This window comes from Ictalurus furcatus, chromosome 28 (assembly GCF_023375685.1).
Source record: "Ictalurus furcatus strain D&B chromosome 28, Billie_1.0, whole genome shotgun sequence".
NCBI classification, from domain to species: Eukaryota; Metazoa; Chordata; class Actinopteri; order Siluriformes; family Ictaluridae; genus Ictalurus; species Ictalurus furcatus.
In genome coordinates, this window is record NC_071282.1 from 5220607 (window position 1) to 5243898 (window position 23292).

The window sequence follows — 23292 nt, forward strand, 5'->3', positions numbered from 1 at the left end:
ATACTTTTTGAACCGTAAGGGCTAGAAACAAGATTCCTCGGTTCGAGACGATTCATGGACAATGCATACCATGGTTTCAATTTCTACCCGACTAGATTTTCCGCCATTTTGAATTTTCTGAAAAACCTACTTTTTGGAGGTCCTCCTAGACCGTTTGTCTGATTTTCACCAAAATCGAATTCAAGTTGATTAGTCGACCCGTTCTCGAATAACGCCCGAACGAATTCGACAAAGAGCATGCCAAAGTAGACGTGAGGCTATATCTCCGCAACGCTTTAGCCTATTGAGACGAAACTTAGTACCCGTCATCACAGGCATGACCTGAGGGTTTCTGCACAGCCCCACCTAGTGGTCATGAGAGATGAAAAATGGCTTGACCAAAAATCACAAGATTTAGCCTCTTTAGTGCTTGGCCCCTTAATTGCTGATTACAGCTGTATTATTATTATTATCCACGTTTGACTGCAGCTCAGCAATCAGGACTGTAGCGTGGTCTCACTCGCTCACTCTGTCCCTTCAATAAATAGTGTTATCAAAACATTAACATTCATTTCTTACGTTCTCTTGTTTCACCTTTCTGTTTATCACTCATTTTCTCATCCTCAGTCCATTTCAGTCACACACTAATTCCTGATCTTTTATTTATTTATTTTTTAATTCACTGCTTTTTAAAGCTCAGTTGCCCTCTGTGTCATCATCCTCTTCCTGTCGCTCGCTCTCTCTCTTTCTCTCTCCGCCCATGCATTCTGATACTCTGCCAGGCCTCCGTCTGATCTCAGTCTAACCCTCAGCTCCCTGTTACAGCAACTGCCTCAGCCCCCATAAATTAATCTGTCAGGGGTCAGGACTTTAGAGTGATACCGTGTGGTGGAATTGATACAAGAGCCTTCCAGATGTTGTCTGGACGTAGCGAAAATATGACCACCAGCACACTTTACGAACGTTGACCACACATGTTGCTAATAAACCTGTGCCGCCTTTGTTTCATCTTCAGTTTCAGACACAGCACAATAAATCACAGATAATGGGTAGCTCAGTGGTAGCTCAGTGGTTAAGATGTTGGACTTCTGATCAGAAGCACCACCAATCTGCCCCTGCTGGACCCTTGAGCAAAGCCCTTAACCCTCAAGTGCTCAGTTGTATAAATGAGATAATTGTAAGTCGCTCTGCATAAGTGCGTCTACTCACATAAATGTAGAAACTTAGAACTTTAATGGATACCTTCACTTCTCAGTGCAATATAATGTTGGTTTAATGCTGTACTTCATGTACGATTTCACAGCCTTTCACAAAATTGAGCAAGAAAACACAGGTCAAGACAGAAAGGTTTGCACTTTACAGATGAGTCACATTAAAGTGTGAAAAGAACAAATGTCACTGGTTTGGTAAATGTCAGCCAAAAAAAAAAAAAAAAACAGACCTGTTGGATGTGGTGTAGTTTAAAGATTAGAGTATAGATTACAGTTTCATTCTGTAATGTCATGTAGCAGTGTAGCACTGCATTCAAGCATTTCGCATTGCATTAAATCTAGTGAGGACCAATTAGAGCCTTATAGACTTTGTGTACCATTCCTGTATTCCTCTCCCCTCGTTTTTTTTTTTTTTTTTTTTTGGGTGAATGAATTTTCAAACGTCCCTGACACGAGTTCATGTGACCAAGCAAAATGTGGCCATGTAACTGACAGTGTGTGTGTGTGTGTGTGTGTGTGTGTGTGTGTGTGTGTGTGTATGTGTGGCCCCCGACAGACACCGTGTCAGGCAAGCTGCAGAATAACAACATCTACACCATCGCCAAGCGGAACGTGGAGGGCCAGGACATGCTCTATCAGTCGCTGAAACTCACTAACGGCATCTGGATTCTCGCCGAGCTCCGCATCCAACCTGGCAACCCCAACTACACGGTAAACACCTTCTGTACCTCGATGTGAACACAGGAGTTGATAGCGATAAATAACACTTCCTGCCTGACCGTGATGAAGTGATGAAGCTAAGTGCCACAGACAGCGCACGGTTAGCCTTATTCACATGGCAAGTCAACAGCAATATTTTGTGATGCGTTTATAAGGATAGGGCACAAATGCCTTCCTGGAAGACTTAGCGGTCCTAATCCTATGCTCTGTGTGCGCTGAATATATTACTAACAGCTTTTCTGTAAAACCTATAGCTCAATCGATTTGCCCAGAGTGCCTTGACCGACGAGGTGCCGTCTGACAGTGCACTGAAGATTTAAAGACCTTTTCACCCCCTCAGAGCGTTCTACTTTCCAAGGTTCTGGAGTGTAAAAATGCTTTCCACTGAATGCCAGAGTGCATCATTTAATGAATTCCTCGTTCTCTACTTGTGTCTTACGTAAGCTAAGCTTTTGACATGCTACAGTGCTGCTGAATATTTATAAATTATACAAAGTGATGCCAGCAGTCCAGGTACATGCGATGTTGCATTAAAATAACGTCTCTCATGTACCTCACGACAGGCGAATGGAGAATGACCTTCGTTCTGCAGTAATATGCACAACTTTCACGCAGCTCCACTGAAGGACACTTGTCAAGGATGGAACATTAGAACTAAGTGAACATAATGTTCTCTAGTGTTTCCGGAGCACATCCTACCACACCCTGGTAAAATTCCATTACCTTAAAAGTCTCTTAGTGGTTGGTGTTTGGATTGTCTGACAGGTTAAAAAGATCCTCACATTTGCCTTTATACTGAAAATGTGTCCCACTTCCAGTGTAGCGGATCATTTTTAATGCAAACACCAGCACGCAGTCATAATCAGTTGATTAAAGCACTGACCCTTCAAGCTTTCCCAACAGGCATCTGTTCAGTCACTGCCACAGGGCCTGATTACCTGTAATCCCCCGAGCCAGCTTGAGACTGATCCAGACTTGATGTAATTGGTTTTAATGGGATTTATTTTTTCTCGCTTTTCTGGACAGCGTTGGCGTAGCTAGACTTTGGATTAATAATAGAGCCAGTCCAGCTGGCTTTTACAGCCAGGAGCAAGTGACGAAAAAGGTTTAGACTAACTAGAGCAGAACCCTCTGCAGGTACATACACCACACCAGTCAGAACCAATTGGAGGTAGGAGTGGAACAGAATGAAGAATTCAGGTTCGGTCCGGTTCCAAGCAAACTCTGGAATTTGATTGGATTTGACTCAACTCAATTGCAGGAAGTGCTTTGGGTTGCAGCCCTTTTTTTTTCTCCACCATATTACTGATTAATGAATGAGATCCATGTTTTCACACATAATCGTCATAAAAAATAGCAGTGGGTCACCATAAATTTTTTTTAATATTGCGCCAATCCTGATACTATTAAATATAAAGTATAAAATATAACTCGCGGTTGGCCAGTAAGACTAGATCATATCAATATTATTTTTGCACAGCTTTAATAAAAGTATCAGTGAAAACATAAAGATGTGTAAGGGGAAAAAGGACTTGGTTGAACATCTTTATTCCAATAACAGCAGTAAGGAAGCACAGCGTACTCAGCAGAGTCACACTGAACCCAGGGTATCAACAATCAGCCATAACATTAAAAGCACTGACTGTTGAAGTGAATAACATTGATGATATTGTTACAATGTCACCTGTCAAAGGGGTGGGATATATTATGCAGCAAGTGAACTGTCAGTTCTCGAAGGTGATGTGTTGGCAGCAGGAAAAATGGGCAAGCGTAAGGATCTGACCGACTCTGACAAGGGCCAAATTGTGAAGGCTAGACGACTGGGTCAGAGCATCTCCAAAACAGCAGGTCTTGTGGGGTATTCCCGATATGCAGTGGTTAGTACCTACTAAAAGTGGTCCATGGAAGGACAACCGTTGAACCGGTGACAGGGTCATGTAGACATTCTGGTCCAGTCTGGTCTGATCCCACAGAAGATCTACTGTAGCACAAAAATGATGCAGAGGTGTCTGAACACACAGTGGATCACAGCTTGCTGCGTACAGGACTGCGTAGCCACAGACTGGTTAGAGTGCCCGTTCTGACCCCTGTCCATCGTGAAAAGAGCCTACAATGGGCACGTGAGCATCAGAACTGGACCATGGAGCAATGGAAGAAGGTGGCCTGGTCTGATGAATTACGTTTTCTTGTACATCATGTGGACAGCCGGATGCTTGTGCGTTGTTTACACGGGGAAGAAGATGCAACAGGATGCACTATGGGAAGAAGGCAAGCCAGTGAAGGCAGTGTGATGCTCTGGCAATGTTCTGCTGGGAAACCTTGGGTCCTGGCATTCATGTGGATGTTACTTTGACACGTCCCACCTACCTAAACACTGCCGCAGAGAAAGTACGCCCCTTCATGGCAACAGTATTCCTTAATGGCAGTGGCCTTCTTTCTGCAGGATAATTTGTCATGCCACACTGCAAAAATTGTTCAGGAATGGTTTGAGGACCATGACAAAGAGCTCAAGGTGTTGACTTGGCCTCCAGATTTTCCACATCGAGCATCTGTGGGATGTGCTGGACAAACGTCCGATCCATTGAGGCCCCACCTCGCAACTTACAGGACTTGGTGCCAACGTCTTGGTGCCAGATACCACAGCACACCTTCAGAGGTCTTGTGGAGTCCACGCCTCGACGGGTCAGAGCTGTTTTGGCAGCACAAGTGGGACTTGCACGATATTAGGCAGGTGGTTTTAATGTTCTGGCTGATCGGTGTATATGAAAGACACATACTTTATACTTTAAGAACTTATGAGCCTTATAGCATGGGACAGAGGAACCTGAGGTGTTTGGATTAAGATCACACCAAATGAAATCCCACTTTTCCAATAGATCTTGCCACCACCGTATTGATTTCCTGTCAGTGGTACTGCACTCTGCCACTAACTGGGTAAAGTTCATTGATGCCTACTTTGACATTTCACCTTCTAGTCCAGATTATTCCATACAGAGGATTCACTGTGGGACTGTGGCTAGACTGTGGTCCAGCATTCCAATCAAATGGTCCCACTGTTCCATCAGGCTTGTTGAACAAGTCGCACACAGATGTTGCCCGATGCACTCTGTAGAATTCCTCATGGAACATAGGAGGATAAATGTTTTGTTCTGCTTAGATATGAAATACATAAGGTAGCCTCGGCGTTTGGACAACGAACCAACCATTCGCCTTTATGTTAAATTACGTCTGTCCCGGTGCATAACCTGTTGACGTTCTGTTGGTGGATGTGACGGGTTTTTTGGGGTGTTTTTTTTTTTTTTGTCTGGGAAGCTTATTAGACCAGTGTATTGTGAGACCCTTTAGTTGAAATACAACAGATGGATCACATTCAGTGTGCTCTTTTTTTGCAAGGTTGGTCGTTCATGACCTATGTGAAATCATGAGGTAAAATAGACATTTTCCTTGATTTGTGTGAAAAATCAATATTTGCAACTTGTGCCATTGTTCTTTGGGGGTGGTGGGGGTCGCGTATGTAACAGAACCTTTATGAATTTTATTTGAATAACACCGATCTTGTTTTATGTGTAGAAAAGCACTACCTACACTAGGCTTAGTCTGCATAATTAAACATATTTTGTAAACTTGGAAAACACATTAGAGTTACCTTGACGCCACTAAGCAAGTGATGTGTAGCTATGTAGGTGGGTGCTTTTGTTCAGGACTCCCTGAAGTGAATGGCAGGTTAGTCACTGGTTAGACACCAATGTAAGGACAAACTGTTCAGCTGAGCTCATACACAGTATAATTGCGCTGCTATTGAAGTGGAGTGAGCAGGTTCTATCAACATGCAGCAGATTTTCAGTATTAAACACAATTTATTACATTCGTGCTAATTAGTTAATCCTTTCATTGAAGAAGAGGAAAATGTTTAAAATGACATGCAGGACGGGCATTTAGAGTCAGCAGATCTCACCCTGACCCTTCTTTATTTTCTACCAGGCCGTTCACTTCGAATTTGGATAATTAAAACATACCATGCCTTTCCGTCACTGATTGATCATTACAAAGTCTTTGTCTTTTTTTTTTTTTTCTTCTTCTTCTTTCTTCCCCTATTTATTTTCTCTCAGCTCTCTCTGAAGTGCAGAGCTCCAGAGGTGTCTCAGTACGTGTACCAGATGTATGACGCCGTGCTGAAGAACTGAAGATCTAAATCTCTCCATAAGCAGTCTTTTTTTTTTTTTTTTTTTCTCCTCCTATCATTCCTGTGGTACAAGAACAAACTACACCTCTTCCCATTTCTCTTTTCTAGGATCTGTACTGTTCCCCTGCTCTGTATCGTGTCCTGGTAGCAACCATATGCTTTAGCCAAAATGTCTGTGTTGTGGATAAAAGTTGTAGGTGGTGCATCGTGCCTCGCGGGTAATGTTTATTATACGCTTACTATTATAAAAATGTCCATGAATGGAGTGATTTTTTTTTTTTCTTTCTTTTTTTTTCCTTGCATACACTTGGACATGTCTTGTATTTGCCATGCTTGATTTATTTCACTCAGCAAAAATGATTCAATGAGTCAGGTGGTTTTTCAGTGCAATTTCAGTTTCACGTTCTCAGGCCAAATCAGTGCCACATAAATAGGTTTTTTGAGCCAGGGTGGCCTCGATTGTCTTCAGCATAAGGCAGATGAGATGAGGGTTCCAATACACGTCTTATTATAGTCACCAATTCAAAACCACTATTCAGTAGCTCAGTGGGGGTATTTAATTGTGCTTCTGGGGTAATTTTGCCTTTAGTAACCAAAAAAAACAAACCCCACCTGAAATAGTACCTTGTTGCTTGTATGGATGTGAAATATGCTTCGCATGCCGTAACTTGTTCCCCTTAAAAGCGCGCACATAAATACATAAGCTAATATTGTGTATATTGTTTAGTCTCAATTACACTCCATATTATGACTACTGCCATAAAGCAACTCGCAGTCAATGTTAAGTATACAGATATTATTTGGGCGACTTTCATATTCTTCATCCCTGGACTGAAGGCAGTCAGATTTAGCCCATTTTATCGTCCTATAGATGTATGGTTCTGTGCAGTGATCGTGTACTGTGATTTTATCGAAATTATCGCACTTATGGTTATTAGAAATTGCGCATCCACTAACGGTGTACGTGCTAGAGCCTGAACGTCTTGGCATTTTTGTAGTGCTTTACGATAATCATTAAAAGAGCGGTGCTGTCATTTGTATGTTGTTGTAATAAGGGTAACTGTCGACGTGTCCCATGGAAGCATCGCTCTAACGAAACTCCTAGTTATTATAACGCGCATGAGTGAGTAATCGTCGTAGGAAAAGTAGCTCAATCTCGTTTGTTGTGGGGAAATTTCTTTTGTCTAGATGTTGAAACAGAAGGCAGTCTTCCTGTCCACTGTATTTAGAGGCCACCACAGCTAACACTTCCTCAGTCATTCCATCCTCGTTAGTCATTCCTCGCCTTCACACTTGTTACCATTTTTTTTTTTTTTTTTTGCTTCATGTATTTTCATTTTTGAATAAATCGAATAAATAAATAATGTCCCTGACTGTAGCACCTGCGTGTTTCTGTGCTTCTCTTGGATTTGGAGATAATGCCTGTGATCCTGGTGACGCATGTGCCAGCCTGTAATCTCTCCACTTTATTAGAGATTTCAGCCGAATACTGAAAAGAGCTTGACATCCCAAACGAGCTTTCCAGCAATATGACCGGAACAGAAGATGCTTCGATGCTAAACAAGCCACCTTTCCACCACCGTACTGAATAAGGTATAAAACATGACGGAGCATGCTGCTGTAAAACTGATCATTGTGCTAGAGCACCAAGTCTTTTTAATCTTATACCACCAGCCTACATTTTTTTTGTCACGTTACTGAGAAAACTTGAAGTCCTGAAGATCCTTCCAGTGTCCATACTGCTTATCCTACATTGCGAGAGCCTGGAGACTATCCCAGAGGAACTTGGGGCACAAGGTGGGGGACACCCTGGTCAGGGTCCCAACCCATTGCAGGGCACAGTCGCACTCCACAGACAATCTGGAAATGCCAATCAGCCTCCAACGCATGTTTTTGGCTCAGGGGAGGAAACCGGAGTTCCCAGAGGAAACCCTAGAAGCATGGGGACAACATGGGTGGAGGCAGGATTCCTTCCAAAACTGCTCAAAGGAAACTTTATATATCAATGATTACACGCTTTTTAAATCTGTTTACATGGAGCTTCCACCATATAATTCCCTCAATGTCACCTCGCCGTTGGTACTAACGAAAATAATAATAATAATAATAATAATATAGCCTGCTTACTGTAGATGATCTCTGACCTCAGACAGATCTGTGCTGCATTCCTGTCGATTTCACGCACTATTTAAATTTCACATTCAAAGCCTCCATAAAACCCGAGTCCAGCAGATGGTAACCTTTTTATGGCTTACTCTCAGCCTGGGAAACTGCACTAATCAACTAATCATTAAGCTCTAACACACACACACACACTTATACACCTGGACACATCTGGCCACCGAGCGTGTAAGTACCGCACGGACAGGTATGGACCACGTGGTTACTTAGCAACAAGGAGAAAAGTCTGGGTTGCTAAGAAACAGCCGCCTTACTACTGCACGTCGAGAGACGCAGGATGCGCACATGTTCAGTAGTAAAGCAAAAAAAAAATAATAAATAAAACATCCTGAGAGAAATCAGAGATCAGGATTGTGCATGGGATTAGTTTTGCTTTTAGTCGTCATATGCTGGATGTTTATGTAAAAATAAATAAATTAATAATAATAATAATAAAACCCAAACGCAACTTGAGTCGAATTAGTGCAAAAGCATGCATATTATCAGTAAATGCAATATTTCAATAGAGCTAGATATAAGCGTGCGATGCACGCGCATATGTATTCTCCTCGCGCCTGTGTCTGATACACCTGTCACGCTCTTAACAACTGCAATATATCTTATTATTTCGGGCCCGTGTCATATCGGAGGCGGAGAGCATCTACACGCGGAGGGAGGGAGACACGGAGAGCGCGCGCTGACTGACCGACATGCATCTTTTTTTTTTCTTCTTCTTCTTTTTTTTTTTTTTTTTTGCAAATCAGTCTGCGTATAAGAGCGCGAGCACCGAGCCTGCGTGCGGAGCTGCGCGGTTATGGTCGCGTGCGTACTTTGTTGTTTTTCACTGGTGCGCGAGCATCGGGACCTGTTGTTTTTTTATTTGTTTTATTTATTTATTTCGTGCTTTGTTTACGGTCGGGTTGCACCACCACAAACAGAAGGATGTCCCTTCAGGAGCGTTACCGCTGCTGTTGGAGGCACCTGGAATACCTACGCATTGGACGAGTCGGGATCCAAAAGTCGTGAAAAGTCGGTTGGTCGGTTTGTTCCTCGTGGCGCAGAATCGAGCTTCCTACCTGCAGTCGAGGGAAAGTATCACGAGGTTTGCATGGAAAAATTATTTTGACTTTACAATGGGCAAATCTGCACCTTACATAGCAACACAATAAGCAGCCATAATAGCGCGCGCGTTTCAAGTAAGGGTGGGGCATATACAATTAAAAGATTTGTTATACATTTGCTATAGTTATGCATTGGGTATATATTTTGATTTCCAAAGCATAACTTGCAGTCATAGTGTACATCTGTGCACGAGCATTCAATTGTATGTGTGCTAATATTTGGCAGTATGACATTTTCTGTTCATATCTCCCTGTATCAGGTTTAGAAGTTATAATAATGACTGCAGTACCATTTACAGCCCAGTCACAATCCAGGGTTTATGCTGTGTTCATACATATTAGTGTATGAAAGTGTTTGCACCGTATAACTTAGTGATTGGGGAATGTTGTATGCAGAATTCCTACAGTGTACGGGTATGAAGGTGCCAGGATACAACTGAGCAGATGAGGCTTTAACCACTGAGCCATATTTGAAGCAGGTTCCAGATGCAGTTCTTCCATGCCCTGTCAGTTTATCTGTCACTGAATTTATTTGTAATCTGTTAACCGTCTGTGGCGATAAAGTTGCTTGGTTAGCTAGGGGTTTTATTAGGGGGTGGGAGGTTTGATCCTTAGATCCCTGGGTAGGCAAGAGAGACCTAAGCAGGCCCAAGGTTCCTTCTGGTGTCTCTGCTATAATAAACCATAATCAGATATGTCACCACCACTAAATATCATTTCAGTGGCTGTTTTCCTGCACTGAATAAATTTCCTTTATGTATCATGTATCACATTTGTAAAGGTCTCTCTGATAAGATCTTCAAATAAGCTTACTTGATTTTCTGCACCTTTAAGTGGATGTCACAGAGCGTAGCCCGTTAATTTCACTCCCAACTCCCCTTCATTTATAGGGTCCCAGGTTTAGTCGTCCTATGAATGGGGCTGTGCTGTGCCCAGCTCAGCTCCCCGTGCCCTGGTCAGGACTATGCAGGGCCCTGGTACCCTCCTGAATGCACTGGCCAGCGGTTTGCGAGAGCAGGGAGGGCGGTGGGGCCCACCGAGGCCGAGGTGGACGCGGTGCTATGCCCCCTCCTTTCCGGATAGCGGTGCTGGGCGCGCAGGGTGTGGGCAAGACAGCCATTGTGCAGCGCTTCCTCCACGATGACTACAGCGACGCGGCCTCGTCAAGCCGCACACGCCGGGTGCATCTGTCTGCCGCTGTGCTCAACGGCCACGTGCACGACCTGCAGATCACTGACTACCCGGCCATCAGCAGCTTCCCCGGCAGCTCCCTCCAGGTATGGACATACACGTGTGGGGCTTCGAGTGTGGAGAGTATTTTGAAATGATTTGTAATGCTGTATTAAAATAATACGCCATATCTGACACATTTTCCCGAACTTAAAACTGTTCTGTTTGCTTAAAATTAACTTATAATGGCTGTCGCAGGGGGGAGTGGGGAATATTTGCCTCACACCCATGGGGTTGGGGATTCGAATCCTGCCACCGTCTTGTGTGTGCAAAGCCTGCATGCTCGCCCCGTGCCTCGGGGGCCCCCTCCGGGCGTCCCGGCTTCCTCCCCAGTCTAAACACTTGCGCTGTAGGCTGCCAGGCATTCCCAAATTATCCATAGTGTATGGATGTGCCCTGAGTACAGGGTATGTTATTGACTGCCCCAGCCTTTCCTGAGTACAGAGAAATGTGTTAAAAATGTTCACCTCTATATAAAGTATATAACCATTATAGTATATAAAAGTCAGTCTGAAAAATCCTGAAGTATTCCTTTAAATAGGACTGCATATTTACAGAGTAATACTGTAAACTTTCCATTCATTATCATCGGGATCGGTAGTGGATTTGCAGGACGATACTCCAGGAAATGAAAAATGGTAGAATCTAATGAAATTTTCCTTTTCCCATTTGTGACAGCAGCTTTTTTTTTTTTTTTTTTTTTAATGCAACATTGCTGTGAGATGGTAGGAAGCCAGAGGTCATGTCATCTGCATACATCTGTGCTGTGTGATTATCATGATTCAGTTTCATAACTACAGCCCCGAAGGCATCATTTATAACAAACAAAGCAGGATACGATAAGATGTGATAATCCTGCTTCAGAGGAACTAGGTACGTTCTTTAATCTGCTGTTTCTGAAGAGGCGCTTTCAAATCTCTGAACTGTGTTCATTACAATCATTTTAGAAGAATCTTGTAGGTTTGCCTTGTATACTGATAAAGACAGATGAACAACGCTTCTCTTAAAAAAAAAAAAAAGAAGAAGAAGAAAGCACAATATTTGCTTCAGATCAGCATAAAAGTGTCCAGGAATTCATTTTGAGGCATGCTGTAAGCCTGTTAGCGTTATCATACTGCCCTCAGTCGAACCCTTATAAATACTAGTCTCAGGGATCGCAGCGAGAGCCCCGTATTACATCAGCAGTCTTCTGAGGTAACTCAGGAAACTTCTGAGGTAAAATCACCCCTCCCCCGGCCTCGATATGTAACAACCTGCATTTGTTTTGACTGACTCACTCTACTAAACTACACAATTCCCTGGATTCTAAAGCATGAATTATATTCTTATTTAAGCTGTACATAGTGGATTGATTAATACAGTTTTCCTCAGGCTTAATAAGAGTGTACTCGTGTCTGTGATGGTAATGAGTTCATCAGGCACTTGTTTCCAAACCTCATCTTAAAAACCAGTGTTTATGATGAAAGACATGATGCTTTCCCCGCCCCCCTGAGAAGCAGTTCCTTTTTACCAAATTTTAATTACCTGTTAGGTCTCCACTGTGTTCTTTTTTTATATATTATTATTATTACTATTAAAGAAGGAATGAAACCAATGGTAGTTAATAATGATCCAGTTGAAATTCATTCTCACCCCAGCATGATAGGAGCGACGGGGCTCAGCTGGTGTTGGCACGTCGGTCTTCTGTACCACCCTCGCTTGCTTTCCTCAATGAATATTAGCTGAATATGTAGAAAGGAAGGGAAGGAAAATGTGTGAAATGTGAATATTAATGGTCGTGCTTGAGTATATTTGCACATATTTCTGACACTTTTATATATAGACCAAGTATTACCACAGACAAATACAAATATGTGCATATTTTTTTCTTTTCTTCTTCTTCTTCTTTTTTTTTTTTTTTTTTTTTTAGAGAAACTAATTTTACTGGAAATAAATAAAAGTGCTGTTTCACTTCCTAAAGGGAATTGGCATAATTATTTTGACATTTTTCCATCCGAAAGTAATGGCATTAATGGTTTCCAAGAGTTCTCGCTGTTTTATTCAGTCACCCCGGCTGAAAAAAAAACCAAAAGAAACCCTCATTGAATTTCTAATGGTTTTAATGGTTAAAATGGGAATTGTATTGGTTTTAATGGAAACTGTAATGCTCCCTATAGGTCTCTACTGGTAATTTGTTGCTTTCTATTGGTGCGTCCTACTATGTAATGGAAACCATTTGGTAATGGTTTTGATGGTTAACAGCTGATGATTGGTAGTGGAAACCATTAGAATTTCTGTGATGGTTTCTATCATACTCAGCGTACAGTGTAATACAGAGCAGAGAAACGTGTTCAAATTTGCGTCTGCGGTAACGTCGCATTTCTGAAGGTCTACGTCATTCAATAAGGGACTGTCATATCAGTCCATTATGTCAATAATTATATAACTATGCTGTAACATAAGTGATAACAGGAACGTACTTGTTTCATGGACATTCCACAACATTTAAATGTAACTATAAACGGCTAACGAGTAACATTCAGTTATATGAAAAGAACCAATAGAAGCACGTACTGGTTTCAGTGACCATCTTTATATTGGAATATTGTTGGGAGAAAAATGTCATGTTCTCATATTTCACAGAATTTCAAATCACCGCACTCACTTTTAACTCCACGTGTCCCCACTTTTGTCACTCAGGAGTGGTCAGACGTTTGTTGTCGAGGTATTCGCAGTGCCCATGTCTACATCCTGGTTTACGACATCTGCTGCTTCGACAGCTTCGAGTACGTCAAGACTATGCGCCAGCAGATCCTGGAGACCCGGTACATACTATACAGAACCTACCACTTATAATATTGTGACATTTATACATAGCCAGATGTGGACGTCCCAGTCCCAGCAAATCTTTCCACCACAATCTACTTCATACAAATTTGAAGTTTTTCTGTTTGTTTTTTTTATAATAATAAGATGTACATTGCTCTAGGTAATAGTTTAATAACCTCCAAATGTCTTAAATTCATCAGCGGTGTGTTATTTCTATTTATTATGGTTGTATGAAATAGATAGATAATGTCGATAGCTTCCTAAAGTTAGACTCGAATCAGTATAACTGCTGTTTTGGGTGTAGCCACGTTTTCTTTCTCGTGTTCTTATCTTCTTTAGTCTTTTCTGGTGCTCACACACAACCACATCCTTTCTTGAAGTCCTGCATATTCTCACTCTCTGAGGATCTCACTCTTTTCTTCTTTTTCTCTCTTTCTCTTGTGTGGGTCCTCTGATGAATGGTGGTCCAGATGTAATCACACAATGGTCAGTTCATGTCAGTTCGTCATTCTCAACTGCATCTCCGTCACATCCACAGCCACCTTAAATGCGGTTACTAGGCGCCTGAGTTGGTGCACTTCAGTGAGAGAAATAAATCAATGTTGTTGTTGTTTTTTTTAAAAAAATAGGCTACAGCCACTTTACTCTGTGTTCTCCTGGATGCTAATGCAAGATGGGGAATTTTAGAAACGAACATAACAATGTAACAGTATTAACCTGCAGGTACGTAGGTTGCTTATTGTTTAGACGTTGGTGATCCACGTTATTTGTTTTACTTCCGTTTACACGACCCTCCGCACCGCAGAGATCAGAATCAGATCCGTTTGAGCAGATATTATATTCACAGCTGCCAAAATATGAAGGGAAAAAAATATTACAAGAGTGCTGTCACTTAAAATAGTGACTGCACCTATAAAGCAAGGGATTCATGGTAACTGAATAGGGAATGGGATTTCGACACAGCCTTGATTTAATATTCCAACACAAGTGCTAATTGGTAATTGCTAGCTGGAGCTAAACACTTCCATGGCCAAATTTGCTGCCCAGAGACAACCAGGCGTGTTTGCTTTGTTAGCTTTGATCAATAAATCACAGAGAAAAAGAAGGAGCTACAAAGACCACTTAGTGTTAAGGAAGAGGCTAGCCGCAGGGAAGCTCATGGTGACTTAGGGTTTCTAGATGTGAATAGAGGAATAAAGCAGTTGTGCATGTGTGTGTGTGTGTGTGTGTGTGTGTAAGGGATATACGCAAAAAGCATATTAAGTACTTTCATTACTGTACCAAACAAAGAGTCATTTAACACCCACCGTAATTCAACTGACATAATTAAATGATTGCAGTGCTGTTTATCCCTTGTAACTCTTAAATATTAAACTTCAACACTGAATCTAAGAAAACACTCATTTAATCATTCAAAAATATGTTAACCTATCTCAGGCAGCAATGTCATTTTTAAGTTTTTCTGCTGGGATTTCGCTCCTAAATGAGTGAGTTTTAAGCCTAATATTCGGAGGGGGAAAACAAACAGAACGAAAAAAACCCCCAAGTGTGGTTAACTAGCAAGTCATGCACGATGGTCTAACCCATTTAGATTTCGTACACAACTTGAAAGCCATGGAAGACACCAACACAAATACAAATGAAGCATGGTGGTGGGAGCATCACGTTTAGCGTTACCTTTGTCGTCTAGGTTGGTTGCTTCTCTGTCTAACGTCTTCTTTAGCTTGTCACTGACTCCGTACCACGCCCCCCCCCCCCACCACACACACACATTTCAATATCATAGGCTATATTGTGTACATTCATGACATATAATCCCAGTTATGACCATTTCAGTTCCATGTTGTACAACTACATAATGTGGAAAAAATGATTTTCAAGGGGGGTGAATACTAATGCAAGGCACTGTATTTACACCAACTCACTGACGGATAAATCACAGATAGTTTGTTGTGAAGTGGCTTTTACCTTTATTTACATCAACATGAATAACAGTGGGACACAAACAGCACCCGAGTGGTGGAATTACCCATCTGAAGTGTGAGACTGTGTGTGGGTGTCTTTATGAATGTACTGACAAGTGTTTCTCAACACCGTTAACATTTAGCCTACATGGTCGCGTGCATCCGTCGTTGCTATGATGATTGATTGGGAGCGATGGCGTCAGCCGTCACGTCTCGATTGCGTCAAAGGTGAGATGGCAGCTCTGCTGGTGACAAAAATGCTTTATCGATCTCGACATGATTAGGTCTCATCCAGTCTGTCAAGCCAACTGCTTACTCTTTCTCTCTCTCTCTCTCTCCCTCACACACACACACACACACACATGTCCATACCAGAGCGATGGGATTATTGATGCAGGATCTAGCAAAGTCAGCCAACAGCTGGCTGGCTGATCGGACACCTGACAGAACAGCTCCTGTTTCGGGGGAAATTATGACAGTTAATTATTAAAGTTAAAAATCACTTTATCCAAGCTGTTGTTCCCACAAATCTCACTTAATAATTCTAACCCTGTTTGGAGGCTGTGTGGTTTTATAGGAAGGCTATGTGCCAACACCTGCTTCTTTCTCACCACGATAAAATCAATGTGGAATCAAAACAGGGCCAAAAGTGTTTTTGGTTGCTTTGTTTTTTTTTGCCTGTGAATTGATATTGACGAAAGATTTTTGAGCTGATATAACGTGGTAGTGTTTTGTTTTTTTTGTTTTTTTTTTTGCATAGGATATGTGGAAAGGTTTTGTCATCATCAAGAATGTGAAGAATCGTGTAACTATGACTCATATTGTGCCACATCTTTCCCCAGACTGGATTTATGACCCTGTTTGGACTGCACATGCTTTTCAACTGTAATTTAAATGCAGACTTGCATCTAAAGTAGTGGTAATGAATTTTCTAACTAATCAATAACATGCTGAGCATGATGGCAAGCAAATTACTTAAAGGCTTAATGAGGGAGTGAATGGCGATTAGAGAGAGTTGACTTCATAAAGGAATGGGTGAATAAAGAAGCGCAGAAATTACTAAAAGAAAAGAAGGGCTCGTCGTTTTTTTTTTTATTTAAAGGAGCGGATTGTCATTTTTAGAGCCCTCTGCAGCATGAAAGGTCAATTGCAGTTGAAAACATTGGCAACTGATTTCATAAGCTTTTTTAGAAAAATTTTTATATATGCAACTATGATCCATTGCATGGCTGCGGCATGGATCCACTGTCTTTAAGGTATTTTAAAAACATGGTGGATTGTGCTTTTAAAACACAAGGTGTGTTCATTCCCAGTCTTTGTCTCTAGAATATATTTCTTCTTGTTTGAGCTTTTACACATTTTGTAGTGTTACAATAACGCGCTACGTTTGGCAGAAACGAAACACTGCCAGAGCTTAATTAACAGGAACAGGATCTGGCACCTCCAGGAATAGCATATCTGCGTACCAAAACCTTTTTTTATATGGATCCGGTGCCCCTGTAGCTGGATGTTTAAAGTCTCACGCAGCAATATTATCAAAGCAAATAGTTTTCCTCTTTAATTCACCAAAAGTAAATAAATGCCAATAAAATGCTTATATTACTCGTGCTCAAACATTGCCAATAGCCAATCAAAAGCCTCTTTCACATGAAGTAATCCTTTCAAGTTCAAAGTTCACCTGAATTCGTTGTCACAAAGCGAAACCTGCAGTCACGTAACATGCCTTTTAGAGTGTGTCGTGATCAAAAGGAAGCAGTTATCATTAATAGCATTGTTTTAAGAACACAAACAACAACAGTGAGAAAACTGAGCAAAATACTCAAAAAGGCAAGAGTCCAAGAGAGCGAGCGGCAGCAAGTCGCTGATGAGGCGGTTTGGCGACCGTTCCCATGACTACAGTGATAATGCTAGCCTGATTGCAGAAGTTTTTTTAGAAGCGCTTACGAGGATAAACGTCGTCAACCTACGCGTGGCTTTGAAAGAGAGTCCAACAGCCCGGAATTAAATAGAGTTAACAACCCATGTACAGTCATTCGGGCGTTTATGGGGTACAGGGAGTCACATACACAGAAAGTTGCAGAAGGACTAAGGCGGTTGTTTGCTATTGTGAATACCACACTGATCTCAAGTGGAGCGTGAGGGGAGTTTCTCCAAAATCAATCTCATTTGTAGCTCGCAGTGTGCATCCCTTCTCATCCCCACCATCTGATCTCTGAACAGTTTCGGAACAGCTTGTGGATACGTAAGGGACACAGGGAAGAGGAGGAGGACACAGACATGACAGCTTTGTGGAATATCTTGTGTTAGTTTATTGTAAGTAGGTCTACTGTATGAAGCGTAGCTTTGTTTTCGGAGTGCTTCGGGCAGATGTGTTTTGTAGCTAATTGAGGTGACACACATAAGCTGGTAGAATGTGCAATCCATAAATGTTTCGCTTTGTATTGAGAATATTCACTGCTATGAACTCGTTAGGTCGCTGTATAGGTGTGATGAATTACGTAGGCCTACATATCATTGAATATCGTCAGCTACGTGAGATTCTAGAAGAACGTTTACGTGTCCGCGACCTTATTGTTCCTGGACCTGCAGATTTGCGAATTAAGCACTGAACACTGCTTATCACCAGTGAAACATGGTGGTGATAGCATCATATTTAGCTTTACTTGTCTTGTCTTTATTTGTCTTCAATGTATAGCAAAAAAACGAATTGGCCTTGCCATTCCAATACAATTTCAATTCCGGGTTGTAACCATACAAAATGCGAAACATTTCAAAGGGCGTAAATGTTTCTGCAAGGTCTGTATTTACAGCCGCTTACCAACTGATAAATCACGGATAAAGTAAACATATAAAATATAGAAACATGTCAAGCAAGTTTAAAGCATCCATTATAAAAAAATATTCTGCCTACTGGACGAAGAAAATGTACATTTTGTCTCATTAGTCACAAAGAAACAGCAACAGTAAAGACATGTAAACTAATTCAAAAGTGCTGTAAATAAACACAGCCAACATCCAGTTCTCGTGTCCCTTTGTCATTGTGACTGAGATTGCAAGACGTAGCAGATGTGTAGAGATCAGAGGCCGTGAACGGTCACAGCTGGTGATGGATGTGCAAAGCTCGTCCACCTCGCTACTAAGACTCCGACATCTTGCGCTGATTGACAGCGGGGAAGCTCGAGTCTAATGAGAGCAGGCTATCTTAACACACACACACACACACACACACACGCCTAGACACATATTCACACACACAGACTGCACACTCACAGATTAAGATAAATTAGCTTGGATGACCGGGTCATGTTATTAATTAGCATCTTTGCTCAAGCCAAATTAAACATAGTGGTGAAATACCACTCGGAGTCTCGGAGCATTTGAATTCATTTAAAACACTAATTTGAGCTATTTTGAGTGACTCAGTTCCTTTTTGGTCCTCTTTTATCTCTCTGGGGTTCTTGTCAGAGGGAAAATACTTTTCCTCACAAACTGTCAGAGCCATTTTCTGTGAAAGACGTAAGTGGAGTCACAAAATCAGCGTTATCTCACTATGTGGCAGACTGCAGTGACGGCTCACAGGTTGGCCGTTTCCCCCCCCATTACTAGCATTTCTCTCTTTGACAGTACGACGCTGAAGCACTCCGTTAATCACATCTGCAGAGAGGAAGCACACAGGAAGTAATCCTTAGAAAGCCTGGACCTCCTTATTAGATCCTGCACAAAATGTCCAATGTTTTTTTGACAGATCTCTATTAGCTTTATTGGGTGTCTACAAATGACTGAATCACAAACAGACGTATATTCTACTCACCACAAAACAAAGACCATCCAGTGAGGGGAAAAAATTAACGTTGTCATATTGCAAAGAAACAAAACCCTCTGTTCTGAAGACTTTCAGAAAACTTCCAATTACAGATTTACCTCTGAGAGTTACAAAGCAGTAGTGTTCGAAAGAACTAGATCACGGGTACAAGCGGCCGAAATGGGTTTTTCTCAGGAGGGTGGCTGGTTTCTCCCTAAGAGATAGGGTGAGAAGCTCGGCTATCCAAGAGGAACTCGGGGTAGAGCCGCTGCTCCTTTGCGTTGAAAGGAGCCAGTTGAGGTGGGTCGGGCACCTGGTAAGGATGTCCCCTGGGCGCCTCCCTAGGGAGGTGTTCCAGGCACGTCCAGCTGGGAGGAGACCTCGGGGAAGACCCAGGACTAGGTGGAGAGATTATATCTCCACACTGGCCTGGGAACACCTCGGGATCCCCCAGTCAGAGCTGGTTAATGTGGCTCGGGAAAGTGAAGTTTGGGGTCCCCTGCTGGAACTGCTGCCCCGCGACCTGATAACGGATTACACCTCAAAAAATGCAGTGCCTTGATTAAGTATTCACCCCTTTACAGCAAAGTACCCATGTCTGACAGAAACTAATCACAGCTTATCACTAGGGAAACATGGAGGTGGTAGCATCATATTTAGCTTTACCTTACTCTATGAATCCTAAATTGAATACACAGAAAAACCTCCAGTGTAAACTCTCATTGCACATCTCTCATGGTGTTCTAGTCACTATTATTAATGTGTGCTTGTTTTGGGTTTCCACAGGGTGATGGGTGCAACAGAGACGCCGATCCTGATCGTAGGCAACAAGCGCGACCTTCAGCGAGGCCGGGTCATCCCGCGCCACAACGTCTCGGACTTGGTGCGCAAGAGCTGGAAGTGTGGCTATGTGGAGTGCTCGGCCAAGTTCAACTGGCACATTTTGCTGCTGTTCGGTGAGGCTTTGCGGAGCGTGGGCTGTGTCCGCTGCAAACACGTGCACACCACTGTACGCTTTCAGAGAGCGCTGAGGAGAGAGCGCTGCGCTCTCATGTGAGGTGCCAGCTTGTCACGTTGGAAAAGAAACCCAGTTATAGCTGTGATAATGAGCCCGGGTTGCCTTCTAGCCAAGGAATCCTGTCGTGGATGTTTCACTGAGGAGAAATGTATCCTCTGTTCACACAAACTGCTTTCTGATGCCAAGAGGAATCCTCAGATGCTGCTTGTTCAGGAAACCTGCCGACTGAAACGTCTCAACGATGACTGAAGCCTCAAAAATCAGCTTTAAAATCACGTTGCTGAAATGCAAATAATGTGTTTATGCTGGGACTGCTTTAAGAAGCCCATTTCTGCTTTTTATCTTGGGCATACACTGATGAATCTTCCAGTTCTATTGCGCAAAAGTGCATCTCTCTCATCATGGCTCATTGTGTGGCTGTACCACACACGGGTGAATCACATAAGAGCACAAATAAACGTCTGTGTACGCCCAGTGGATACTTCCATGTTAGCTCGTTTAGGTGCAATTCAGAAGTATCGTGTTGTACCGTGTTGTACGAAGGCATGGCATGAAATATGTCCTAATGTGACTCTCAAATGAAGTGTTCGAGCAGGAAGTGGGTCAGTAAATTATATGATATAGTTCACCAGGACCTAAGCAAACAAGGGGGGGGGGGGGGGGGGGTTTCAAATTTTATTCTTCTATAATATGAAGCTCAATTTCAAATTGACCTCATTTTTCATCCTGAAGGACAGCACAATATTGCCAAGAAAAATGTTCTACCATGAAATTTGCTATTACGACCCTCTGACACCTTTCATAGTACTCGTCCTAAAAAAAAGAAATCTTTTATACAACATTCTGTAATTTCAGTTCTGTATCTAGTTCAAACAGAGCCCCAGCAACTGAAACTTGAATAAATTGAATTTTAAAAAAGGATTTTATTTAAAGAAACCTTTTTTCTTTTTTTTCTTTTTTTTAAGTAGTGAAGAAGGTTTATACGCATATGAATTTTTATTTTCACAATGCTGACTGTACACTGCTGACAGTAAATACATCTGTCTCATATATGGTAAAATGTCAGGATATTTATGGGCCATGCTTGAAGGAATAATGGAACTAAACTATCTTTTCCGGTCGCTGACGAGGTTCCCTTATCCTTTGTAGCCTTAATATGCATCTTTCAATTGGAATCGTAGATATACCGTGCCTTAAAAGATTTAAGGTATATAATTGGACCGTAAAATTACATTTTAGAGTAAAGCTTTAACGGTAAAAAACATACTAAAGATACAAAAGGTGTGGAGAAATGGTATCGTTTATGATTCTTTGGCCCTTCTCTATCATGGCCCCTTAATAATCCCCATCCTTGAATTGGCTACATCACTCTCTCCTCTCCACTAATATTTGGTGTGTGGTGGGCGTTCTGGCGCTCTATGGCTGCCGTCACATCATCCAGGTGGAGGATACACACTAGTTGTGGTTGCGGAGATTTCCTCCCTCCCCCCATACTATGTAAAGCGCTTTGAGTGTCTAGAAAAGCGCTATATAAATGTAACTGTACCTAACTATACTTTTTTTTTTCCCCTGAGTGTAAATGTAAACCTGGTATTATGTTTAAAAGTATTTTTAATCAAGAATCCCTAATAATTTATCATGCATTATGCTTAATATCTGAGGAAACGACAGTCTTAATCAAAATGGAGGTATTCGATATTATCCACATTAAATACGATTGCGCCGTAAACAACTGAAAGTCAGGATGTACTTGTTGCACTAAAACTGATAATAAATCGTCTTGCTGGTATCAGATCACAGATGTATTTTTCCTTTTTTTATTATGTAACCACAGAAAGAGTTATTTCTGGTACAGTGGTCAGAGTAATTAAACATTTTCCATTTTAGAAAATGGCTTCTCTTTTAAAAACATACCGTGGAGGAGGATTTGAATTTGTATTTATCGATTTAGCTCTAAATGCTGATTGATAATTGTGAAGAAGAAGAAAAAAACAACTTTGACCTGCTTTCTCTAGACACATCAGACCAATGTCTATGCCTACAGATAATCATGAGAGGTCTGAACTGTTCCTCTTCTCTGAGAGAAGGAGGGGAGAGAATGAGAGAGGAGAGACGGAGGGAGAGATGCACCGGGTGCATCTGCTCTGGTGTGATAGACTGCAGTTATAAAGGAGACTATAAATAGCCCCAGATTTACACTAGGGTTTATTTATAAAGGCTGCACGGGCAAAAACGAGGCGGCAAGGTGACTTGCAAAACTGTTATAGGGAAAGTACAGCTAAGAATAACCTCAGTGGGAATGCTTCAGTGTTTAAATAATATGTTAGATACTGTATCTCCCTATTCTTATTCGTTTATGGATAAACAAAAGCAGCCTGTATATACACATTACACTTATAGTTGATTAGATGGGACTAATATAGATTTTAATAATCTAACATTTGTGTATTGTCTACTTTACTTTTTGGGTACTTTCGCATCTTAGGTGTTTTGACAGAACAAGGCTCAGCTGTGAAGTACCTGACTGTGAACAATAATACAGTGTGCGCTTTTCTATTTCCACAAGCTTCCCAGCTACCTGGGGGAAAGTGCTTATTTGATAAAGCCAAAGCATGTCAGCATGTGTATACCTGAAATTCTAAGCACAGCCGAGAAACTATTCTAACCAAATTTGTAGGGGAAAAAAAATTGCATTTCATGATGATTTTGGCATGCTGAATTTCCCTCAAGTGCAAGTGGGAAGTGGTTGAGACTTTGGGCTACTGATTGGAAGGTTATGCATTCAAAAACCTGCGTAGCCAAGCTGCAATTGTTGGGTCCTTGAGCGAAACTCTTAAACCTCAATTGCTAAACTGTATTCTGTTTCAGCTGTAAGCCATTTTGGATAAACCAGCAGTCAATTAAGCAAATGTAAAAATGTTAATGTATCAGGGCAGCACGGTGGTGCATAAGGTAGTATTGTTGCCTCACAGCTCTAGAGTCTTGAGTTCAATCTCAAGTTCTGGTTCAGATGTGTTGAAATGTAATGGCTTGGCATCCCATCCAGGAGGTAATCCCAGCTGGCATCCTATCTAGGGGGTAGGCTCTAGATCCACT

General features: G+C 41.8%; 2 protein-coding genes across 5 annotated transcripts in view; both read left to right on the forward strand.

Moving 5' to 3' along the window:
- Positions 1 to 7471, forward strand: part of ap2b1 (adaptor related protein complex 2 subunit beta 1) — a 30799-nt gene extending 23328 nt beyond the window's left edge. For all 4 annotated transcript variants that reach the window (XM_053617782.1, XM_053617779.1, XM_053617778.1 and 1 more), the window contains 2 exons: positions 1747 to 1901; positions 6020 to 7471. In XM_053617782.1, coding sequence (XP_053473757.1) covers positions 1747 to 1901; positions 6020 to 6094 — 230 coding nt within the window. In that variant the 3' untranslated portion in view covers positions 6095 to 7471. The remainder of the gene's footprint in view (positions 1 to 1746; positions 1902 to 6019) is intronic.
- Positions 7472 to 7607: 136 nt separating this feature from the next.
- On the forward strand, positions 7608 to 20638 carry LOC128603397 (ras-like protein family member 10B). The gene is made up of 3 exons (XM_053617787.1): positions 7608 to 10651; positions 13284 to 13408; positions 19965 to 20638. Exons 1-3 carry the CDS (start codon positions 10364 to 10366, stop codon positions 20233 to 20235), a joined length of 684 nt encoding a protein of 227 aa, XP_053473762.1. The 5' UTR covers positions 7608 to 10363; the 3' UTR covers positions 20236 to 20638.
- Positions 20639 to 23292: the final 2654 nt, after the last annotated feature.

Bases quoted from the DNA above. Each gene is read 5' to 3' on its own strand.
- LOC128603397 (XM_053617787.1), top strand. From the start codon at position 10,364: ATGCACTGGCCAGCGGTTTGCGAGAGCAGGGAGGGCGGTGGGGCCCAC. The intron at 10,652-13,283 runs GTATGGACATAC...TTTGTCACTCAG, and splicing joins TCCCCGGCAGCTCCCTCCAG to GAGTGGTCAGACGTTTGTTG. The intron at 13,409-19,964 runs GTACATACTATA...GGGTTTCCACAG, and splicing joins CAGCAGATCCTGGAGACCCG to GGTGATGGGTGCAACAGAGA.